Source organism: Phyllostomus hastatus, unplaced genomic scaffold (assembly GCF_019186645.2).
Source record: "Phyllostomus hastatus isolate PE091 unplaced genomic scaffold, TTU_PhHast_1.1 phas_contig_64, whole genome shotgun sequence".
NCBI lineage: Eukaryota > Metazoa > Chordata > Mammalia > Chiroptera > Phyllostomidae > Phyllostomus > Phyllostomus hastatus.
Genome location: NW_025333928.1, coordinates 3,673,889 through 3,697,250, shown reverse-complemented (window position 1 = coordinate 3,697,250; position 23,362 = coordinate 3,673,889). Strand labels below are relative to the sequence as shown.

General features: G+C 43.8%; 1 protein-coding gene and 1 non-coding gene across 2 annotated transcripts in view; one reads left to right on the top strand and one right to left on the bottom strand.

Annotated features, from left to right (window-relative positions):
* OTOA (otoancorin) overlaps positions 1 to 23,362 on the bottom strand; it is a 71,774-nt gene that overhangs the window by 15,893 nt on the left and 32,519 nt on the right. The window contains exons 12-23 of the mRNA XM_045849113.1: positions 22,922 to 23,137; positions 20,254 to 20,421; positions 19,338 to 19,478; positions 18,263 to 18,321; positions 17,981 to 18,098; positions 15,828 to 15,901; positions 13,116 to 13,251; positions 11,761 to 11,951; positions 10,058 to 10,151; positions 9,356 to 9,485; positions 5,853 to 6,040; positions 3,467 to 3,622 (exon numbers count right to left, since the gene is read on the bottom strand). Coding sequence (XP_045705069.1) covers positions 3,467 to 3,622; positions 5,853 to 6,040; positions 9,356 to 9,485; positions 10,058 to 10,151; positions 11,761 to 11,951; positions 13,116 to 13,251; positions 15,828 to 15,901; positions 17,981 to 18,098; positions 18,263 to 18,321; positions 19,338 to 19,478; positions 20,254 to 20,421; positions 22,922 to 23,137 — 1,671 coding nt within the window. The remainder of the gene's footprint in view (positions 1 to 3,466; positions 3,623 to 5,852; positions 6,041 to 9,355; positions 9,486 to 10,057; positions 10,152 to 11,760; positions 11,952 to 13,115; positions 13,252 to 15,827; positions 15,902 to 17,980; positions 18,099 to 18,262; positions 18,322 to 19,337; positions 19,479 to 20,253; positions 20,422 to 22,921; positions 23,138 to 23,362) is intronic.
* Positions 21,728 to 21,831, top strand: LOC123825723. The gene has a single exon (XR_006786948.1). It is a non-coding gene; the product is annotated as a U6 spliceosomal RNA (small nuclear RNA).

Below are 23,362 nucleotides of genomic sequence, written 5' to 3'. Positions count from 1 at the left end.
TATCTGCACTCCTTTGCTCATAGCCATCCTCAAACCAGCAGCACAGAATCCTCAGATCTCTCTGTGTGTCCCTCTGCTTCCATTGTTGGATCACCTCTGTCTCTGTGGCCTCCTGCCTCCTTTTAAAAGAACCCTTATGCTTACTTTGGGCTCACTGGATAATCTAGTATAACTTCCCATGTCAAAGTCCTTAAATTAATCATATCTGCAAAATCCCTCTTGCTACATGAACTAACAGGTTCTAGGGATTAGGATGTGGACACCTTTGGGGACCTTTATGCAGCATACCATATACCATTTCTCCTTCTAGAACATATGCACATGGTAAGATGGACTCCACTCCCTGACTGACCAACATATTCTACAATGACCAGAGTGACTGTTCAGGAGAGGCAATTACATCATCTCAATCAATGCTGGGACTTTCCCAAATATTAATGAGAAAGAGAAAATTTCTGTGGGATTTCTAATTAACTCATATGTAAGCCTAGTGCTAAAGACTACTGAGGAGGGCTGCCTGAGAATGCAGATAACACAGAACAGCTAAGATCCCCCTTTCTAGCCTTATAATGGATTAACTTCCCTCCCAATTGGAACAAATTCTGAAGAGATCTTATTTAGCACATGAAGGATGAATTGTCCTCCCACAAAAAAAAAAAGAAAGAAAACTGAACAAATTACAGGACAACAAGGAGCACAGCACTGGATAACAAGGAGCACAGAACTATATTCCTGAAAAAAGGAAAACAAATAAGGCAAACCCTAAAATTGCTCTTGCTCAATGCCCAGAGGCTGTTTCTAGGCCATGGAGTGGAAAAGGGAACCCAAACAATCCCAGTGGTCCAGTGAAATTGAGGATACAGAGGGGCCCAAGTTCAGAGAGGTCAGGGAATCTATAATTTGCAGGAAAGTACGAGAGAGAAAAATGCACACAGACAGAGCTCACTCCAAAAATCTGCAGGGAGGTTTTCTCAAGTCTGACTGAGAATTAACCTACGCAGGCCGGAAGTAAAACTACATGTAAGTATTAGAACAAGGCATCATCAGACTTCCAGCCAAGATGGAGGCGTAGGTAGACACACTGTGCCTCTCCATGCACAACCAAAATAAGGACAACAATTTAGAAACAAAAAAACAACCAGTACTGGCAGAAAATTGAACTGTATGGAAGCCCAACAACCAAGGAGTTAAGGTAGACATATTCATCCAGACTGGTAAGCGGGGTGGAGTTGGGCAGCCGGGTGGAGAGGGGTCGCGGCAAAGCGGTGGCTGGCAGACCCAGTGATGCGGCGGATTGTGGAAGGGTGTGACACACAGGGAAGCTGGAAGACCAGCTGGTCCCACATTCGTGCACCACATTCGTGCACAGATAAACCAGGCCAAACTGGAGAGTGAGACAGACCGTGCAACCCAGGGTCCCAGCATGGGGAAATAAAGCCTCAAACTACCAACTGAAAACACCTATGGGGATTGAGGTGCTAAGAGAAACTCCCAGCCTCACAGGAGAGTTCATTAGAGAGACCCACAGGGTCCTAGAACATACACAAACCCACCCACATGGGAATCAGCACCAGAAGGGACCAATTTGCTCGTGGGAAGCAGGAGAAGTGACTGAAATCTGGCAGAGAGCGGAGCAAGCGCCATTGTTCCCTCTTAGACCTCTGCCCCACATACAGCATCCCAACCCAGTGTCTGCGTTGACCTGCCCCAGTGAACACCTAAGGCTCCACTCCTCACTATGTAACAGATGCGCTGAGACAAAAAAAAAAAAAAAAATGGCCCAAGTGAAAGAACAGATCAAAGCCCTAGAACAAATACAACTAAGCGACAAAGAGATAGCCAACTTATCAGGTGCACAGTTCAAAACACTGGTAATCAGGATGCTCACAGAATTGGTTCAGTATGGTTGCAAAATAAGAGGAAACAGTGAAGGTTATGAAAAGTCAAATAAAGGAAACCAACAGTGTAGGGAAGGAAACTGGAACTCAAATCAATGGAGTGGATCAGAAGGAAGAAACATCCAATCAGAAAAGAATGAAGAAACAAGAGTTCTGAAAAATGAGAGGCTTACAAACCTTCAGGACTACTTTAAACATTCCAACATCCGAATTATAGGGATACCAGAAGGAGAAGAGGAAAAGCAACAAGTGGAAAAGTTATTTGAACAAATAATAAAGGAGAACTTCCCCATTCTGGCAAAGGAAATAGACTTCCAGGAAGTCCAGGAAGCTCAGAGAATCCCAAAGAAGTTGGATCCAAGGAGAAATACACCAAGGCACATCATAATTACATTAGCCAAGGTAAAAATGGAGAGAATCCTAGAAGCAGCAAGAGATAAGGAGACAGTAACCTACAAAGGAGTTCCCATCAGACTGTCAGCTGATTTCTCAAAAGAGACCTTACAGTCAAGAAGGGGCTGGAAAGAAGTATTCCAAGTCATGAAAGGCAAGGACCTACATTCAAGATTGCTCTATCCAGCAAAGCTTTCCTTTAGAATGGAAGGGGAGATAAAGTGCTTCTCAGATAAGGTCAAGTTAAAGGAGTTCATCATCACCACGGCCTTATTTTATGAAATGTTAAAGGGACTTATCTAAGAAAAAGAAGGCAAAAATCATGTACAGTAAAATGACAGAAAACTCACAATTATTAACAACCACACCTAAAACAAAAACAAAAACAAACTAAGCAAACAACTAGAACAGGAACAGAACCACAGAAATGGAGATCACATGGAGGGTTATCAACAGGGGAGTGGGAGGAGGAGAGAGGGGAAAAAGGTACAGAGAATAAGTAGCATAGATGGTAGGTAGAAAATAGACAGAGGGAGGGCAAGAACAGCATGGAAAATGTAGACGCTAAAGAAGTTATTTGTATGACACATGGACATGAACTAAAGGGGGGGAATGTGTGTTGTAGGGGAGTACAGGTTGGAGGAGAGTGAAGGGGGGGAAATGAGACAACTGTAATAACATAATTAATAAAATATATTTTTTAATAAAAGAACAAGGCATCAGAAAGCAGTAGGGTGGACAATTCCCAGAACTTATATGGAGCTGGAAAGAGTTCACATTCCCACCAGCCAGAGGAGAGAGGTCTTGAAATCCACAGAGCATTATTAGGTAGTATTCTCAGAAGGACCATGTCTCAGTCATTGGGATAAACTAACCACAGAACAAGTCACTCTACACTCTCCCTAATCAATCTCAAAAGGAAGCCCCCCAAATCAAACTGATCTGAAGGTAACTTAAATGTATGCCAGAACAAAGCCCAATAGTTTTCAAAGTAGTATAACTAAATCAAGCTCTCAAAAATATAAAGTTCACAATGCCCATCAGCCAGTCAACATTATTAGGCTTGCAAATAAGAAAATATGATGCACAATTCGGAGAAAAAATACGAAATAGAAACAGACTAAAAAATGACAGTGATGATGGAACATTGAAAAGATCCAGCAGCATCTACCTACCTGTCCTGAGGTCCATTCTGACTGCTGACTTAGGGAAGTCACAGTGTCAATGGAACTGAGATCCAGTTGCCCCAGCTCACTCTCACTAAGAGCCAGAGCAATGCGGCCGAGTGAGACAATATGGTGTTCTCTCCAGTAACAGGGCATGTCCCAGACCTTCAGATGGAAAAAAGCCAAATTAGACTGACCATTACTGAAAGTATTTAAAACAGACATAGAGTAAATCTCTTTAATATATAAAGTTCTTTTGTAAGTCAATTAGAAAAAGATGACTATATTTGCTTTTAAAAATAGACAATAAGACATAAACAGAAAATTCACAAAAGAAGAAATAAACATATGAGGGGAAATTCAGTCACAGTCATAATTTTAAAATGTACATTAACATCAAAGAGTACCATGTCGGCTGATAATTGTTTGGAACCACCCTGTCTGGTTTCAGAAGCTGTAACCCCCCATGGCTAAGACTGACTGAGAGACTTTGGGACCCTAAGCCACTAAGAAGGCAAAGCTTATCTCTCTGGCTGGGGGTAGGGGGTGCCTCTGCCCCCTTTACTTCACCCTGCTTGGCCCCCAGTGGATGACCAACTAGCCAATGACGGGTAAGATTCTTCAAGGGAGGGATGCCTAAGACAGGCATGGTCTTGAGAGGGCCCTCAGGGAAGGACTTGGGGGGCTATAGAAAAAGGGGCTGATGGACCCTCACCCCTCAGCTTTGACATAGCCTGAGTCCTCATTCTATCTGTAAGAAGTCTCTTAATCTTTTGGCTGGCTTACTTCCCCTGCCTGATTTAAGCCTAAAACAATGCCAGAGGTGGGTGTGGCCCTGTGCTGGAAAGGGTGGGTTCCCTGGGCCATCAGGCCTAAGAAAGAATGTATAAAATCCTGTGAAACCTGCTTTGATAATACCCTCAACTTAAATGATAAGGGTACAATCATGAAATGAGTTTGTTTCCCCAAAGTTTTATGGCCCTTTAGCTGTCTGACCCTGACTCAAAATAAGCCCTCAGAGTTCTTTGAATGTTATCTGTTATTTGATCCTTACTGACTGACAATGATTGATGAGCTTTACGTATATACACCCTGTGTACCTATGCAAATGAACCCAATAAAAGCCCATTGAGGAAAAGGCCCCTGGTCCTTCTCCTTTGAGAGATGGCCACCTTTCCTCCCCAAGCAGATCTGTCTTGGTGGACTTGTTCATCTGTGGCAGCTGCAGGGGGGTGGGGGGGGACCCTGTAGGCAGAGCCCTCCCCACAGATGATACTGATAAGGAGTAAAGAAAATGACTATTTATTATTTATGGTGCTGGAAAGATATGAGGTAAAGGATACACCCATTTGCTGATGTTAATAATACAAATTGGTACAGACTCTTTAGAGGGAAATTTGGTTGTATGAAATGAAAGTTTTTAAACTATTAGACTCTTTGACCTATAAATTCTACCTCTGGGTTAAGTAAATAATGAAACAAGTGCCCAAAGAAATATGTATAAATATGAGCCTTGAGGCATTAAAAACTATAAACAGTCTAAAAGCCTACCAATTAGCTAAATAAATAAGAAGAACCAGTCATAAAATATTATGTAGCTATTTTAAATATTGATGTAGATTTATATTTCTGATATGATAAATGTGCATTGTATAATGTTGGATATGGGCAGAAGTTATTGAATAGCAGGTGAGTATGTTACTATTTTTTGGTAAATATATATGTTAGTATACATGAAATACATGTATGAAATATATAAATATTATCTATTTTACACATATACACAGAAAGCTAGTAAGCTTTAGGTGAATATACCAAAATATTAACAGTGCTTATCCCTGGGTAAAAGATTATGACTGATCTTTATTATTTCCTAACTTTTCTAAATTCTAATTACTTACAAAAATAGTTATAAATATAATTTTATGGAATTTAATGTCTTAACCCATATATTCCACAACTATCATAACAGCTGAAACAAGCCACTCAAAGGGATCTTTAAAAAACTGGCAAACTTCTTCTGGTCCCCTGTTTTACTCCTTTCTTCTACATTTCCAGATGGATTTGCAAAGAGTCTGTGAAAAGCGGCTTCATGCAACAGTTGGGTTATCCAGGTGGAAAAAGAAAAGGCACAATTCCTAGAAACGTCTCTTCCAGAGATCCTGGAACATCCACAGAATCTGATTGACTGAATGCCCATTAAATGCCAAGACACACCTCACTCTACTTCACAGCAGCCCTAAGAGGCAGGAACTGGAAACTTTATGCAGTGAAATTTCCACAAGAAAACACAGTGAGAACTCCTTGAGGAGCAAGTGCTCTATGACAGAAGTGCTGGGGGTGTTGTATTGGGTTTTCCCTCTTTTAAATGCTTCTTCCCACAGCTGGCCTTTACCTGCACTGCCTTCTCCTTTAGGGCCATGAGCTGAGGATGGCTAAAACCCCTGACAGCCCCCAGAAGGTCCACATTCCTGATGAATGTGTCTTCCTCCATGCAGAGTAGGTGCTGGGGGGCCCAGCAGGCATTGGCTTCCCCCAACCTGAAGATGTCATCAGAAGAGGGAACCTCAACTCCACGGCAACCTGAAAATAGGGAGATGCAGGGAAGAAACAGAGAAAGAGAATTTCAGGAAATGTTAATATGTTTCTCTATTGAATTAAATAATATTCTTCTCCAGTCGAGTTTATCCACAAGAGGCAGTACAGTATAGAAACTGACAGCAGGGACTCAGAGACCAGTTTGAATACCACTTCTGCCATTTCTTGCTAATTACCTGGTAGCAAAATCATGAAAATGCCAATGTTTTGCACAGCCACATGCTCAGAGTAGGAGATTTGCAACATTACAACTAGATTTCAAATTGCCTTGAGGGCAGCAGGAGCTGGTGGTGAAGAGTTCTGGCTGTAAATTCAAAACCAAAGCTATTTAACCCTTCTGTACCTCATTTTCCTCAACTATAAAATGAGGAGAAAATTTTTGTGAAGACTAAAAGTGTTGCCATATATAAAGCACTTAGTGTCAGGTCTACAGTAAATACCCAATACATACTTTTTTATTATTTATGCCACCTGCTGCCACCACCCCACATATTTGAGCTTGAAACCCAGAGTTAAGGGTTCCAGAATTGAGGAAGGATCACTCCTAAGAGTGGAAAGGGAGGATGATTTGCCCTCCATAAAAGTCATGGAGGGACTATAGCCTTCTATCACAGGAGAGAGGAGAAATTGACCTGTTGCTTCTTTTGCAATAGGAGCAACCACCCATTTTGGTCATTGAATAATTTGAAACTCACCTGGTCAAACCAGCTACCCATCCTCAAACCAGAAATGAGATATTGTCTTTGCTGACCTGTATGTGCCCAACCAGGGAGAAAACCCAAGGCTCCTTGTTTTAAGAGCAACCCTGGACCCTCCCTACCTCACCTGGTGCTGACAGAATCACCAGTACAACCCTTTCCCAGGGTACTTCCCAAGCTCTGTGGCCACCCCTTTCTCACTGCATCATCAATGAAAATTAACTGGACTCCAATCAAGAAGTAAAACTGGATCAGGTCAAGAGCACCATGTAAATTCCTCAGACATTATCATAACCCACTTGGAGGGGACAGAAGATCCATCCCTCCTAGACATCCCCCACCCCACTTGCCAATGAAAGCAGGATCCAGTGACAGGACAGAACAAGAGGAACAGAATGGTGAAACAGTGCAACAGGAACTTGGTCCTATCCTGCCGTGCTCCCAGGCCTGGCACAGAGCAGGTGTTCAGCAAATACTTGTTGCATGAATCAAACACACACACAAATTACCTAAAATGAAGCCAAATAGTAATTCTGCTAATCTATCAATTACTATAAGCATGACAGTAATTAATACCCAGAACCACTAGTGGCAACTCTGGCTACACATTGGTAACAGTGTCCTCTCCTGAGTGTGGAAAGACAAGAGGTGTTACAGTGTGACAACTGGACTATGAGGCTGTAGACAGTGGTTGATCCCATCATATTTGGGGACAAATCCAAGAGCTGCCCCTTATTAACTCTGATTTTGGCCAAGTCTCTTCATCTCTCTAAACTTCAATTTCCTTGGTCAATAAAATGGGAGAGGTCATAGTGCCCACTCCACAGGACAGAGGTGAAGATGATATGATGCATGGAGTAATGATCACCCAAGGCAAACATAAATCAGATCATAACATTTCTTTATTCGATACTCCCCTGAAAGCCCTACCCAGGGTAAAATCCAAAGTCCTTAGGGTTCCTTTACGAGGCCCTGCATGACTGGCCTTGTGTCTCACTCCACTTCAGCACACTGGCCTCTCATTTCCCATCCATCTCCCACTCCCATCATGCTTCCTTCTTCCGGGAAGACTCTAAAACTCCAAATACCCACAGGCCCTCTCCCACATTCCCTCAGGTCTTTACTCAAATGTCAAGTTCTCACTGAAACATCCCTTTTCAAGTTACAGGCCTCCACCCATACTCCCTGACCCCTTCCCTTGTTTATTTTCCTTCTTAGCACTTAGCATCACACAACATACTGTAATTGTGGGGAATTGTAACCCACCCCCACCATTCTTTTGACATTGTTTATGTAAATGCTGACCCTGACTAATAAGTAGATAAACAGCATGTTTGTATAAGAATCTTAGGATTAATGCCAAAAGATACAGACCTGGACCTTCAGGCATCCCAGCTCCAGGAGATTTGCTGACCTTCAACTGTGGAGCCAGGATGACATGAGCCCAGGATGACTAAACAGGATGACGCACACCAGACCGTCACTTGCCTTATGGAAATGGACCGTGCGAGACCTCACGCAGAGAACTTTGCAACCTCTTCACTTTATCTCTTTGTTCTGTTTCCCTCTCCCTGCTTATAAAAACCTCTGCCTGCACCGAGAGGTGGAGATGGGCTTTGCCACATGAGTCCCTCATCTTCCAGATGACCGGCATCTGCAAATAAACTTTCCTTTATATCAGCACCTGTCTCTCGAGTACTGGCTTTCAAAAGAAGCAGGCAACTGGACCTGCATTTGGTTACAGTTTTTGGTGACTTAGCTCTTATAAGATGGACTCTTGTAAGATTCAGGGTGTCCAGGCTGGAGTCCCAGCTGACCCATGTTCTGTTACAATAGCACTGTGTAATTTATTGTCTGGCTACTCCCCCACGCCAGCCATTTGAAAGGAAGCTCTGTGAGGACAGAGATTTTTGCTTTTTGTTCACACATCCCTGCTCAATGATTATTAGTTGCAGGAAAGAAAGGAAGCACTGTCTCTCAACTATGTAACTTTATTATACAAAATAATTATTGCATGATTATTACAACTATTATCAGGTCTGATTAACTTTATCTCCTCCTGCTTGGCATAAGTCTGTGCTGAGCAAGTATACAATAATAATAAAAATGCCTAACACTTACCAACCATTTCCTACACTTCAGGCACTATTGGGAACATGTTAAAGATTTAAACCCATTAATCTTCACAGTAACCTAATCTTGCACAGACTTCATTGTCCTTGTTTTACAGAAGAAAAACACTGAGCCACAGACAGGTTATAAAGCTTACCCAATCACACAGCCAGGAAGCAGCAGACCCAGGGTTCAAAGCCAGCCAGTCTGGCCCCACCCAGCACAGCCACTGAGCCAATTTGGTCCCATTATGTCAATGATTTTGAAATGCTTGTTGCATGTGTCCACCATTAAACTACTAGTCTGCGTAAGGCACGCAGAATGTGCTTCCAAATCACTTTATAAAGGTGTAGTTCATTGGCCTGTGGGTTTTTGCCTATTGCTTTGAAAACATTTCATCCAGTCCCCTCGACAAGGAGGCCTCTGGATGCCAGCAATGCAGCCCAACGCTGCTGCCATGGTAGGGGCACAGGTGCCCAGAAACACTCACCAGGGCTGGGGGCTGTGCTGGGGCTCCTCACACTTCTGTCCCGGACAGACACAAAGACAGCCCAAAGGAAATCTTTGGGGGGCAAGACCCCAGCCATCTCAGAAGCTGTTTGTTGAAGGATATCAGGAAACTGTTGGGGGGAGAGAAGATAAACAAGGAGGAGCAAATAATAGTTAAAGCACATTAAACACGGATTGAAGTCAGAGTTTAAGCTATAACAGTATTTACTGCCTCAGGGTTTTGTTTTGTTTTTTTTTCCTTCATAGCAGCTTCTCATATAAATTTAATCCCTAACCCAACTAACCTGGTCTCTAAAGAATCATATAAAATGATACTCAACCCCAATAATAATTCAACAAATGCTCAATAATATAAGTATAGGTCACTTACACAGGCTGGTCATGTGCATGTGCACATGGCACTGGCACATGTAAGACTTGGAACAAACACATGTGTGGAAAGAGCTGAGTGGTGGCTGAATCATAGCTCACAGGCCATGCACCTCTGCAAGATGGCCATGTGAAAAGATCAGAGTTCAGTTTGCTGCTGCTCATTCTCCTTTCCTAAACAATGGGCATCCTGGAGTGCAGCTGGAAACATCAGAGCCCTTTGGAGCAGGGAGGAAGGTTCCAGAAAAGTAAGCTGGCAGCAAACCCAGTGAAGTAGAATGAACTACACTTTAACAATAGAACATAGAGATACCTTTGTGGCAACAGAGCTTAATTCATCTCCTGAGAAAAGTACTAGAAAGGGTCCCAAGTCCTTTGTCATCTCAGCTGTCCAGTTCTGGGGGAGACTAAGAAGAGATAATAAGCAACAAATTAAAACCATGCAGTTTTCCTTGTCTCCCGGCATCCCTTTCTTTCAGAAATGGACTTTCTTCATATGTGGAGATGCTGTCAATCACATGGGCCAACTTTCCTGGCCAAAGCAATGTGTGTGTGATACAGACTGACCAAAGAGGACCAGCCCTAGGAATTTTGATGGAACTACTAGAGAAGCTCTCTCCCTTCCTTCTGGTATTCCAAGAAGTAAAAAGAATATTGAAGGTCATTCCTATCACCAGTGGAGATAATAAAGCCATATCCTAAGAACATAGAGCTGAGGGATGGGAGGGAAATTCCTGATGACATCATTTGAGCTCCTGGATCCAACCATTCCTCTAGTCCACCCTGGAGTTTTCCATTACATTCAATTTTTAACTCAACAAATCCCATTTTATAGCTTGAATTGAATTGTTAAATTTCTGTCATTTACATCACACCATTTCTTTCCTCCCCTTCCTCATTAGAACAGTAATGATCTGTTTCTTTAAAATACCCTAAGAGTCTTCTCCCTTATAACAGCACAAAATTTTCTCTTGAACTTGACATGATACTAATAGTACTAATACAGAATCTACTGTTGCTCTTATAGACACTACAAAGGTTTACAGTGAAGTGCCTCACACCAAATTTGGTGACATCTCTAAAGGAAATCTGCCCAGTTAGCAATGATAACCCCTCTCTTAGGACTGAGGCCAAATCCCCGCTGGCCAAAAAGCTCCCCCCTTATCTCTTTGATTAAAAATGTTATGCCACTAGACCATAAGCTCTGTGAGGACAAGAGCCACACCTTTCTCACTAACCACTGCATCTTGGTGCTCTAGCAGCAGAACCATTGTTACGTACTCAGTACTATGTGCTGGGTACTATTGTAAGTCATTTGCAGGCATTAACTCAGTTAATCGTCACAACAATCTTATGGGACTATTACTGTTCCCATTCTACAGATGCAAAAATAAAGTATAAAAATATTACATAACTTTCCCAGGTTACACAGAGAGCAGATGACAGAAACAAAATTTTAACTCAAGGAGTCTGGGCTCCTGACTCCATGCTCTTAAACAGCATATAATAGTACAGTGCCTGGGATACAGTGACATCTCCAAAAATGTTTGTTGTCTAACCGTGACTCATGGTTGGGGCCTTCTCAACTCTGAACAAACTGCATAAAATTCTACATGGGAAAGAACAGTTTTGTTTCCCCCAGGGAGCTCTTACTTGCCTAGAGCTGACAGTGCTTCAATCATTTATACCTTCATCATCGTCATTATTATTGTTCCATGACAACAATAATAGTACCACCTCCTTGCATTTGTAAAGTGCTATCTTTCCAAAACTACTTTTCTTTTCACATGCCAAGATGCTTGGGGACAACCATGTGAGGCCTGAAGAGCAGCTACCCCTGTTCTTGGTTTGCAGGGAATCTGAGACCAAAAGAAGAAAGGTCACATTTCCAGAGTAAATGTAAGTATCAACTCATTCTGAGCTAGATACTCTAGGTTTTGAGATTAGAAGAGACAGCGCTGGGCTCCTCTTTGCCAGTATCCCCCACCCCTGGGGCTGAGCCCTGGCCCTCCTTACCCATGCTGCTCCAGGAGCCTGAGCCTCACTGCAGCCTTCTGCTCTGGGCTGAGGTCTGCACAGTGTCTGAGGCCATGTAGGGCAGTGGCCCAGGCCTTGGGGGACACTCCGTGGTGGATGACAGCCGCCGGCAAGTGGCAGAGCAGGTTCCCCATGATGTCTACAGTGTACTCATCAGCAATGGAGTTGTTCTAGAAGTGACAAGTGGAGCTGATGAGAATACCCAGTAGGACTCAAGATTGTGATCCCTTATAAACACGTCCCGACTCCAAACCTCATAAAAATTCTGGGATGTGTATCACCTGCCCTGCCATGAACTGGTAAAGATAGCACAGGGCCTGATTTTTATCCCACGAAGACCTGATTTTACCTGTAGGGAGACCCAACAGGGAACGAGTGTGGACAAAACTCGGCAGATGGTGAACGCTAGATAAATGAGGGCTGTCATTGTTGTCGCTGCTTTGAGCAGACCCCAGAGTTCAACGACCATTATAATAATAGTGCATAAATAACAAAAACAGCACCTCAAAGTCTGTATGGCCCTTGAAAATCTTCGAAGATTTTTCTCAACACAACAAAAGGAGCTAGCATTTATTGAGTGCTTACTATGATCTGGGCACAGTTCCAAGTGTTTACAGGTCTTGATCCATCATTCATCTTCAAAGTAACTATAAGAGCTAAGGACTAACAAAGACACTGAAATAGAGGACAGGCTGACAGTGACCAGAGGGGAGAGAAGAGGGAATTTCAGGGGAGAATGGGAAGGGTTTACAGGAACAAATATAAAGGACACATGGACAAAAACTGGGGGGTGGGGTGGTAATGGGAGGGAGGTGGGAAGTGATGGGTGGGTGGGCTGGAATGGGAGTAAAAGGCAGAAACCTGTATTTGAACAATGATTAAAATAAAGAAAAAGAGCTAAGGATTAATATTATCTGTCTTTGAGATAAAGAAACTGCCAGCTAGTAGCTGGGATGGCCTTCTCTATGGGCCTTGGTATTAAGTAACTCCTTGCTTATTTCATTCCCTTGATGATTCCATAAGGGAAGTTCTCTTATACCCATCTTACAGACTGAGGTCCTGGAAGGGGAAGTACTTCCCCATAGCAACATGACTGATCACCAGCGCACAGGCATGTCTAGACCCCACACTGTGTGCTGCATTCTTTTCAGTCCCCCAGAACAGCCTCCCCTCATTCAGGCCCAGAACCCAGGGCCAAGACTGCCCCACCTAGTGGCTCAGAGCCAGCTCTGAGACCACCAGCAGGCTTGAGATCCCAGCCAGAACCCCTGAGGGCTCCCAAGAGGACTACAGGTACAAAGTCACTGAAATTGTCACCCAGAAAGTTTCCTTACCAGGCACTGCTGCACTTTCCTGAGGACCACACTCTTTTTGTGGGAATCCAAAACCAAGGAGTCCAGATGAATCTTCCCCAGGCTGATCAGAAAAGGCACACATCGGGAGGCTGGGACAGAAGCCAGGTAGCGAGCCCTGGAGAGATGGGAAGGCCGAGGGAAAGAAGACAGTGGCTGCTCTGGATTACTTCTGAAGTCAGTGTCTGATGCCCAAGAACTTATCACAGGGCTGTTCCTTAAATGTTTGTTCTCCCAGTGATGTTGTAGCTCTTGTGAGCAGGTAGCAAGCCTCCCACCCATTGTGCTTCTCTCCTACAGGTGGGAACCAAACTTCCCATAATGCTCCTCTTCTATGCCCCAGCAGCATTGATCACAGAATAGTATCTCTATGAACACACATTGACTAATGGACCTGGTGAGGAGAGATTAGGAGAAAAGGAAAAGTAGAAGGAAGGGACAAACAGGAAAGAGAATAAAATAGAAAGTGAGAAAAAAAAAGTGAAAAGGAGAGCATGAAGAGAGCAAAAGAAATGACTCCCAGTTTCTTCATCTCTAGTCCAGGACTGCCCCCTAAATTCTTGACTGTATATTCTCAACAGGTACAATATTGCCCCCCAATGGGGGAGAAACTGGTTCAGGGGGAAAAAAACAGGGGTTGAAAATAATCTGTTACTACAATGATTTGTGACCTGTGAAAGCTCAACCCTACTCATCAAAGTTATTCTTTATCATTTCTCTCATTAGGGAGAAATGAAACTTTTCTCTTTAGGGAGGCAATAATGAAATGAAGGTTAAGAAAGACTTCTCTAGATCCATGTACCATCACCACTTGACTGTTTCAAAAACAAATTCAAAATGTTCTTCTACCCTTTTTCCCTTGATCCCCAAATGTCACTGCTCTCTCCTTACTACTACTCAAATCTGTCCTTGCCTCTCCATTTGCAGTAGCACTGTCTTATTTATATCTTCATTTGTTCATTCATTCACTCCACAGGTATCTACAGAGCATCTACTACATGCCAGCACCATGCTGGGGACCAGCTACAACCATGAACAAAAACTGAGGGGGAAGTCCCAGCTCTCAGGATGCTTCATTGTAATTGTGGGAGAGGGAGGAGGAAACACTGAAACTAGTGGATAACAGGTATTTCAGCTCATGATAAATGTAAGGAAGACAACAAAATGGCTCTGTCATGGAGAGTGATGGGGGGACAGCCAGGACGTACCCTACTAAGGCAGTGCTAATTGAGCTGAGACTTGTATAAGTGGAAGGAGACAGCCATGCCAAGGTCCAGATTATAGAAATAAGCTTCCACTGTCCCCCTCCTCCCAGCTGAGCCCCTGTATTCTGTCACACAGGCAGTGGTGATGATCTTTCCAAAACTTAAATCTGAGGGCTGTGCCCAGGACATAGATGAAACAACTGTGGACATCACATAGCCCCTCTCTGATCTGACCATCCCTTACATCTCTGGCCTATCTCTCTAACAACTACTCTTTAGATGCATGCCTTAAATTCTTCTGAGCACTTCACTATCCTTGTCCCCTGCTGGACTAAACAACCCATATGCCCCTGCCTAGAGTGTCCATCTTGAACTCTCTAACCCCACCTCATTCTTCAAGCTTTAGTTCAGTCTCAACTGACTCTATAGTCTAAGAAGATATTCCCTCCTCTGTTCCCAGGGTCCATTATCCTGTCCCATTGTATAGCACATGGCTTTCTTGGAGAATCACCTTTCCCTCTATGTCATTGTGCTTTGGGGTGGAACCCATTTCACTCTTAGTTCCAAAGTTTCCCATCCTCCCAATCCCAGTGATTGGGCCAAGGAGAGCAAATTGGCCCAATGTAGGCCAATGACAGTCAACCCAAGTCTTATGGAGAAGAATGGGAAAAGAAAGTCTTTCTTTTGCCTGAATATGAAACCATGAAAATGTGAACTTGGATCTGCCAGGGCCCATCATAGAGAAAGAATCTGCCTGACAGAGATGCCCACAGAGGAAAGCTGGGCTAAAAGACAGATGACATCATTCTATCCCCTGGATCTAGCCATGCCTGAAATCCAGCCCTGGACTTTCCAGTTACCTGAACCCAAAATTGCCTTTCATTGCCTAAGCCAGTTTTAGTTAAGATTCTGTCACTTTCAACCAAATATCAAGTTGATATTATAATTGGCTTCATGTTTGTCTATTTCCCACCCTCCATGAGACTGTAAGTTCTTATAAGGGGAAGATTTAGTTATGTCTAAGAACCAGTCCATAGTAAGCACTCAATAAATATTTTTTAAATGAATGAAGACAATAACAGCAAGAGAAGGAAGAAGGAAACAGTGTCCATACCATATTTTAAAATCAGGGCTGTCCCCCAGGTCTGAGCACCCACATATACCAGGAAAAATCCCCACATTTTATATCAGCCCTGATTCCCCTGGAGCTTGGGCACAGCTGTGAGGCCAGCCCAGCAGGACTCCTTCACTGGGCTGGGTTGCTTTGGCTTTAGTTTTTAAACAAGAAAACGCAAGGGTCTAAAATATCTATGTGGGGCTCAGAATTTAAATCCCAGTTCTCAAGGACTTCACTGTCAAAGGCACCCTCCACTAGGCCTCTGGTTCCTCACAAAAACCCAGGGGGAGAGAATCACTTTGGCTTGGGAAGTCCTACCAATCCTATTGCTGAGCCAGAAAGGGGGTTGGGAGGTGGGTGGTGTTCACTTACGGGAGCGCAGCCAAGAGGAAGGGCTGCATAAAGGACCTGGAAACTTCCCAGTATTTCCATGCCAAACAATTAACCTGAAAGATTAAAAAATTTCTAGGCATTTACTCAAATAATAATGAGAGCAAACAAGATTGTACTTTCTGGTGCCAAGCACTGCTCAAAGCACTTTACACGTGTTTATTTATTTAGTGAAACAACCAGTGCTGTAGGTACCACTGTCATGCTCAGTTTATGGATGAGGAAGCTAAGGCAATGGAAAGATGAACACAAAAATTTAAGTATGAGAATGCTCACCACAGTTTTGTTTATAACTGCAATAAAGTGAGGTATTACCTTAATGTCCCTCAGTAGGGGATTGGGTAAGTAAACTATGGTATATCCATACAACAGAATACTACACAGCTAGCTATTTTGTTTACACATGGTAGACTTAGATATATTAATACAGAATGATGTCTATGCCCTATTTTATATATATACACATGTGTTGTATATAAAGTTAAAGAGAACAGTGTATATTAGTGTATGAGTTCATTTGTGCTTTTTAAGTTACATGTAAATATGTTTTATATACCAAAAAACTCTCAAAGGCAAGAGCCAACTCTTCCCTGCAGTTACCCCTGGAGCAGGTGGTCTCAGCCTCAGCACTATTGGCATTTGGAGCAGGGTAACCCTTTATTGTGGAGCTGTTGTCTTCATTCTGGGACATGAGGTGGCAGCCCTGGCCTCTACCCTAGCATCTACCCCAAGTGTAACAACCAAGTGTGTCTCCAGATAGGGCCCAATGGTCTGCTGTTGAGAAGCTCTGTTCTGGGGGAAATTTTACTTTCTTTCTGTTTTTTTTTAATAATTACGTGTTTTCAGGAAAAATATAAACAAAAAAGGCAAGTTTTCTAATGAACTTGTATTTGAAGGTTCTAAGAACTGGGGAGAGTCCAGGTAAGGAGCTCCCCAGTTGGGGCAACTGTTCCTGTTCAAACATGCAGGTCTTCCTCTATCCACTCCATCAGTTATTGACTTCCCTCCCTACCTGAATGAAGCATTTTATATAGTTCCATTGTTCTCACCAAGGAATTGGGAATTGGTTAAAATGTAAACTATAAGGCACCACCCCAGACCTCCTCTAAGAGAAAGTCTGCAAGTGGGACTCTGCAATCTGTATCTTTTTAACAGTTTTATTGAGGTATAATTGATATACAAAGAACTACACTGTACTTTTATGTGTACAATTTGATGAGTTTGGACATATGCAAATATCTGCAATACTACAACTTCAGTCAAGGTCATAGACATGTCCAACACCTCCCAAAGTTTCCTTGTGTCCTTTTGTTTTTATTTCCATGAGATCATGTAACATGAGATCTACTCTCTTGAATTCTGAAGTGCACAAAACCACATCATTAACTTTAGGCACCATGTTGAACAGCAGAGCTTTAGAACCTACTCATCCAGCAAAAGTGAAACTTTAGAGCAAATGAACAACTCAAGCCTTCCCGCCTCTGATCTTCCCAAAGTATGAAAGAGTGTCCATAACAATTTGGAAATGGAAGGTTTTGTTTTGGTTTTTTTTTTAAGATTTTACTTACTTATTTTTAGAGAGAGGGGAAGGGAGGGAGAAAGAGAGAGAGAGAGACATCAATGCATGGTTGCCTCTTGCATGCACCCTACTGGGAATCTGGCCAGCAACCACGGCACGTGTCCTGACTGGGAATGGAACCAGTGACCCTTTGGTTCACAAGCCAGTGCTCAATCTACTGAGTCATACCAGCCAGGGCTGGAAAAGGAGGTTTTAAGTGAAAAAGAAAATACTCTTAGGGCAGTGTTCTGTTCCTGGCCATCCCTTGAAAGTATAAGAATGTTGGATGAGGGCATGGCCTTCACTCTCAGGAGAACATAATTTTGAACATGCAAAATGCTATGTCTTCCAATTTTATTTGAAGGTTCAAATGAGAGTACAGAATAACCATGCTGTGGAAACTCTGGCTGTGAAGACATGGGTTTTTGGAGCATTTAAGAAAAGAAACTGGAGAAAGCCTGGCTCAATATTTGGCCCCACATCAATCAGAATAATTTTATCATGAACATCTTAAGATGCCAGTCAAGGCAGGGTCAGCAAATAGGGTAGGAAGAGAAAGACAGAAGCAGGAAGGTACCTGGTATGGTGAAAGCAGAGAGAGGTTGTTCTCAAAATACTGGAAATGGGCCAGGAAGGAGTCGGCACTCAGGGCATCAATGTGGGAGCATGTCACGCCTTTGACCAGCTGCCCTGCACTAGAAAACAAGACCAGAGGCCAGGAGAAGAAAGGGTTGGGTAAGGCAGGAAAGGAGGAAAAAGAGAAGGCAGAGCTGATGTGACATAGGCTACAAACTCTCCCTGCTGGGAAATCAGGCTCCAAAGAGCTTGTCAGCTCCCAGGTGGAGTTACAGTCTTCTACCTCAGGAGCTCCTCGGGCCTTCTGGTGGTCTTTGACAGAAGCTCATACAGGAACAAGGCCTGAGGGATGAGAATGATGGCCAATGTTGATGGAGTACTCGGTCACCATGCAGAGCACATGGTGTGCCCAGCACCATGGAGCCCTATGGGGAAGGCACACCATAATCCCATTTTACAGATGGGAAAATAGAGGCCTACCAGGTTCCGTCACTTGCCCAGGACCACACAATTGCTAAGTGGCAGAGCTGGGATTTGAACTGGTGGTAGAGCACTCACAGAACCCATGCTGTCACACCCAGCCATTCCCTGTCTTCTAGGAGGTAAATGAGGAGCTAGCTTCTGGGTACTTCCTGTGCTGTGTGTAGCTGCTGCCTAGTTGAGGACCCTCTGCAGCCCCTATTTCCATTCCCATCTGGTAGTCCCTGAACACATGACATCCCAGAAAGCAAAAGCAGATGAAATGGCTGAATAGACCAGGATGGGCTGGTAAAGCCAACTATGTGATTAGAAGGCAGGAACTTTCAGGGCCAACCCCTGATCTCCAGGGAGAGGAAGTGGCCTAGGAGTTCAATTAATCGCCCATGGTCAATAACAGGGTTCTGAGAACTTTCAGATTGATGAACATGTGAAGATTTGGGGAGAGTGGCACCCAGAAAGGATATGGAAGCTCCTCACCCTTTCCCCAAACCTTGTCTACGCATCTCTTCCTTCTAGCTGTTTCTGAGTTATATTCTTTCACAATAATCTAGTCCGCTAATGAGTAAAATGTTTCTCTGAGTTCTGTGAGCTGCTCTAGCAAATTAATCAAACCCAAGGAGTGCATCACTGGAACCTCCAATCTATAATTAGTCAGAAGCACAGGTGACAACCTGGATTTGCAAGTGGTATCTGAAGTAGGGAGAGTCTTTCAGGATTGAGTCCTTAACCCTGGAGGTCTGATGCTACTCCAGGTAGGTAGTATAAGAATTGAGTTTAATTGTAGGACCTCCCCAACTAGTGTCAGAGAAGTCCCTGTTGGCGTGGGGAAACCCCTCGTACACACTTCGGAATTGGTGTCAGAACCCTTAGTGTCATACTTGACTCCTCCGAAGCTCCTTTTCCTTTAGGACAGTGACGTTGAATCCAGATTCCCTCCTTAAATCGAAAAGAGACACTTCCTTAAAGAAAGCTCCTTGTATTTCCACAACACTGGAGGTGGCATCTCCTGCTTCAATAATCTGCCAAAAGTGACAAAAAATATACTAAGAGCCTTGTAAGACAGTATACCGAGCTTTGGGTAAAGGCCAGGCACTGTGTCAAGTGCTTCCTGGGCAATAAATCTTATCGGGTCTGCTCAGCTAACTAAGGAAGTGGGAACTATCATTATCCCCATTTTACAGCCAAGAAAACTGAGGCTCAATGAGTATTGGTTGATAAGTGAGATTCAAGCAGATTCTGTCTTATTTCAAAACCTAGACTCTTTATTTTAACCATATGTGCTACTACTGTCTACAAGGCATTGACATTTGGGGCCAAATCCCTTGTGTTTGGTTTCTTAACAGAATTTGCAATTGGAAAAGGCAAGTCTGAGAGAATAGGATGCCCCAAAGACCCTTTGCAAAATGGGAAAGAGGAACGTGGCATAACTTCAAACAATGGAAGAGGCTTTCAGAAGTACTCCAGGAAGTTCAGAATTCATTTTTAGATTGAAAAAAAAACTTTTAAAATATTATTATATCAAGAAAACTAATTTAAGAAGTCTACCCCATTTGATTTGCTAGAGAGAGCACCTAGGTCTTAGAAGAAATATAACATGACCCCTATGGCTCTTTCTGAAAAGGAGGCAAGGCAGGCATCAGAAGAAGGAATTCTCCAGGCTCAGAACACTCTCCACCAAAGGCTGGACTAACCCCAGCCCTGAGTGGACATCTCAAAGTCACAGCCCAATCACCAAACTGCAAAACCACATATTCTGTGCTCCACATGGCTGAAGATCAGATGTCTCCCTCTTACCTTGCTGAGCACACCTTGCTGCTGGGCAGGAGACAGATCAGACATGTGCAAGGAGACGGTGCTTCTCAGGACCTGCTCGAGGTCCCTGCGCTCCATGCTATAGAAGGCCTGGGTGCTGACCCCAGGCAACAGGACACCCATCTGGCTGATGTTGTGGAAAGACAGCACCTGGACGAGGACAGGCCAGCAAGGTGTGAGGCTCTGCTGTGGCCTTTCACCTTACGGGCACTTACCAGTCCCACTGCACGTAGAGTATCAGGATGGGCACCACGGGCAACCCTGTGAGTAAGATGCTTGCTGCCCTCCCAGGCCTTCCTTCCTTCCATCAAGAAAAAGTTAAATATCAAAATAGGACACAGGTGTTAACTGCTCCACTGGGGGAAGTACTTTGCTGTCTGAGGCCACAGCACAAATATCCAAAAGCAGTGGTCCATGCGCCACAGCTGGCCAAACAGCTGGTTTCGTGTTTACTTTGAACTAGCCTTCAGTATTCAAAAATATGGGGGATTTCCATAAAAACCCATATTCAAATCCCTTTTTAAAAAAAATCTGAACATCAGGTGATATGGGCCCACACTCATAACCATGGAATGGGCAAGAACTGCCTCTCAGGTAGGCCCTGGGGCCCCCAGCTCACTCAGTTATGACTCCTCTTACAGGGCCTTGAGGCAGCCATGGCTCTCATTACCTCACGTGACAAGCATCTGACATAGCAAAAGCCCCACGCTCATTTATCTCCAGAAAAAAGTTTTGAGTTGAAATAAAAATGTATTTCAGGATATGAGTCTGATATTTTATGACAAATATGACTATAGCTGGCACCCTATCAGAAATTATACATTTTCTCCTCCTCCTTCAGAGTGAAGATGCTAGGTGGTTTTCAATATAAACAGGGACATTCGTTCGTTCTACAAAAAGACAGTTGAGTGTTTTCCCTTAGTTTTGCTGTATAAAATGGATAGTCTCTTATTGTCCCCAAAGAAGGCAACACTTTCCAGCCCTTGGCTTCTTAGTAAAAGTCACCTTGCCCCACTATAGGCAGAGTTGGATATCAGGAAAGAGACAAGCTACTTCATTCAGGGCTGGGAGAGAACAAAACAGTCTTCCTCAGCTCCCTAATATCAAATGCACCCAGATGGCCCCAGTCAAAACAGAGAAGGGCTGCCAAGCCTTCAAACTGAAGCCACCACAAGGCTAGATGGGACAAGATGAATGTGCTAGCCTTGGCCTGGAGCCAGGAAGTAAGAATGGGTTGGACAATGGTCACAGCACTGCAATGGAGGTCATTAGCATGGGAGTTAAGCGAGCAGGCTCCGAAGCCCAATGCCCTGGCTTCATTCCCAACTGTGTCCCTTTTATGTGTTCTTGGCAATTCCCTTTATACTCGGTGCCTCATATGAATGACCTGGAAAGTGAAAGTTATAACTCTATTGACTTCACAGGGTTGTTGGGAAGATTAAATGATTAACTCACTGTGCTGGCTTTGGCAGCACACATAGCATTGAAACAGTGCAGAAAATATTCGCATGGGCCCTGCTCAAGGACAACATGCAAATTCGTGAGGCATTCCATATTTGGGGGAAAAGAAGGGGAAGGGTCATCAAGGCATAGGTATGAAGGGCACATGGACAAAGCCAAAGGGGAATAGAATCAAGGGTGGGAGGTGGGGATGGGTGGGTTGGGGGGCAGTAGGGAGGGAAAATAGAGACAACTGTACTTGAACAACAACAACAAATAAACTTCATTGTATTTAAAGATTTTAAAAAATGATGAACTCAGAACAGAACCTGGCACACAGTAAGCACTTAATAAATGTTTGTTGTTGTCATATTGGAATTGGTCCCAGTCCAATCCTCATGAGCCAGTTTGCTTCCTAGGAAGTAGTTATGAATGTGAACTAAAAGAGTCAGACCCAAATGTTTAAAAAACAAAAGATTTATACACCCTGAAGAGAAACCAAAGTATGGGACCCAAAATGTTTAGAGCTCAGATCTCTGGATCCGTTTCTACCGGGCCCAGCACAGACTAATACCCTAAGAAAAAGGCCCATTTCCCACCCCAGGAGCAGCTAGGGCATAAAGTAGATACATGTTTCTGTGTATTGCCAAGGCCACATACAGGAGACAGAGCTGGGGATTAAACCAAGGGCATCTAGCTTCAGAGCCTGTTTGCTTAACCCCCTCCATTGTCCCTCCTTATGTGGGGACAATTCCTTCTGTGCAGTCCAAGGCTGGAATAAAATAGCATTATCTCTGATCCCAGGATGAGGGATGTGTTAGCAGCCTCAACAACTAAAAACAAAGTCTTGGGATGAATCCCATGCTTTGCTCAACAGCTCAAGGAGAGCTCACACACACTGAGCTCACACTCTAGGTCATGTGGTGGTCCAGCCTCTTGCGGTGTACTAACTACATAATCCTTGTAGCCACCTTATGGAATAGGTACTATTGTTATACATATTATCTTACAAATAGAGGAACCGAGGCAAAGAGAAGTTAAGCCAATTGTCCAAGGTAGCAAATGTCCAGGTAGTAAATGGGAGAACAAAGATTTGAATCCAGTAGTCCTTGGGACTATCTTCTTACTGATTGGATGCCCCTGCTGTGTGTGCATATGACTGGACCCTGGGTGTTGAGATATTGAAAAACCATTCAGAGCTCCAACTAACCTTCTCATGGGCCAAGTATTTGGCAGACAAGAGGACGACCTGGCTCTTGGCCCAGCCTGGCACCTGGTTGAGGGTAGAAATGGCGCCGTGCACAGCCTCAGGGGAGAGGGATTCCAGCTGACTGTGCGTCAAGCCCACAATAGCATCCGACAAAGAGCCCAGGGTCTCATTGAGGGTCTGGTTCTCCGTGGCAATGTTCAGGAGGTCGGCTTTAAGCTAGCAGAGGAGCAAGCTGGAATGAGGTTGATAGCAAGTGGGACAGTAGTTCCCTCTGACATCCTGGGGTATAAGGGCCCCACAACACCCTCCCCCACCCTGCCTCACCAATGGGCGAGGAACTGCAGCCACAGGGAGAGGGATGCCTGCCATGCCCACAGAATGAGTCACCCCACTGAGAACACTGCCTGTGCTAGCTTTGACCTTAATGTCCTGCAAATTGAT